The sequence below is a fragment of the Apaloderma vittatum genome, unplaced genomic scaffold (assembly GCF_000703405.1).
Source record: "Apaloderma vittatum isolate BGI_N311 unplaced genomic scaffold, ASM70340v1 scaffold23718, whole genome shotgun sequence".
NCBI lineage: Eukaryota > Metazoa > Chordata > Aves > Trogoniformes > Trogonidae > Apaloderma > Apaloderma vittatum.
Window position 1 is genome coordinate 14,138 of NW_009732717.1, and position 313 is coordinate 14,450.

Genomic DNA, 313 nt, shown 5'->3' on the forward strand with positions numbered 1-313 from the left:
GGTCGGACGACACCAGCTCAACCTTCATCACACCCCGGCCCCGGGAAGATGTGCTGCGCTTCAAAATCGACGTCTTCAGGTTCGCAGGGGATGACAGGAACCTGGTAAGGCAGCGCACGTGTGTGTGTGTCCCCAGCCACCAGCCCCAAACCAAGCCGGTGTCCCTCAGCAGTGGGTGCCCACCTCTCTCCTTTGCCCTCCCCACAGATCTACATCACCTGCCACCTAAAGGTAACCCCAGTGGATCAAGCCCCCGATCCCCTGAACAAGGCTTGTTCCTTCAACAAAGCCAGAAACACGTGAGTAGCTGCTG

At 58.8% G+C, this 313-nt stretch overlaps 1 protein-coding gene across 1 annotated transcript in view; it reads left to right on the forward strand.

The window, feature by feature from the left end:
* Positions 1-303, forward strand: part of LOC104278608 (zona pellucida sperm-binding protein 3-like) — a 1,815-nt gene extending 1,512 nt beyond the window's left edge. Inside the window, 2 exon segments of the mRNA XM_009875634.1 lie at positions 1-104; positions 208-303. Coding sequence (XP_009873936.1) covers positions 1-104; positions 208-303 — 200 coding nt within the window.
* Positions 304-313: the final 10 nt, after the last annotated feature.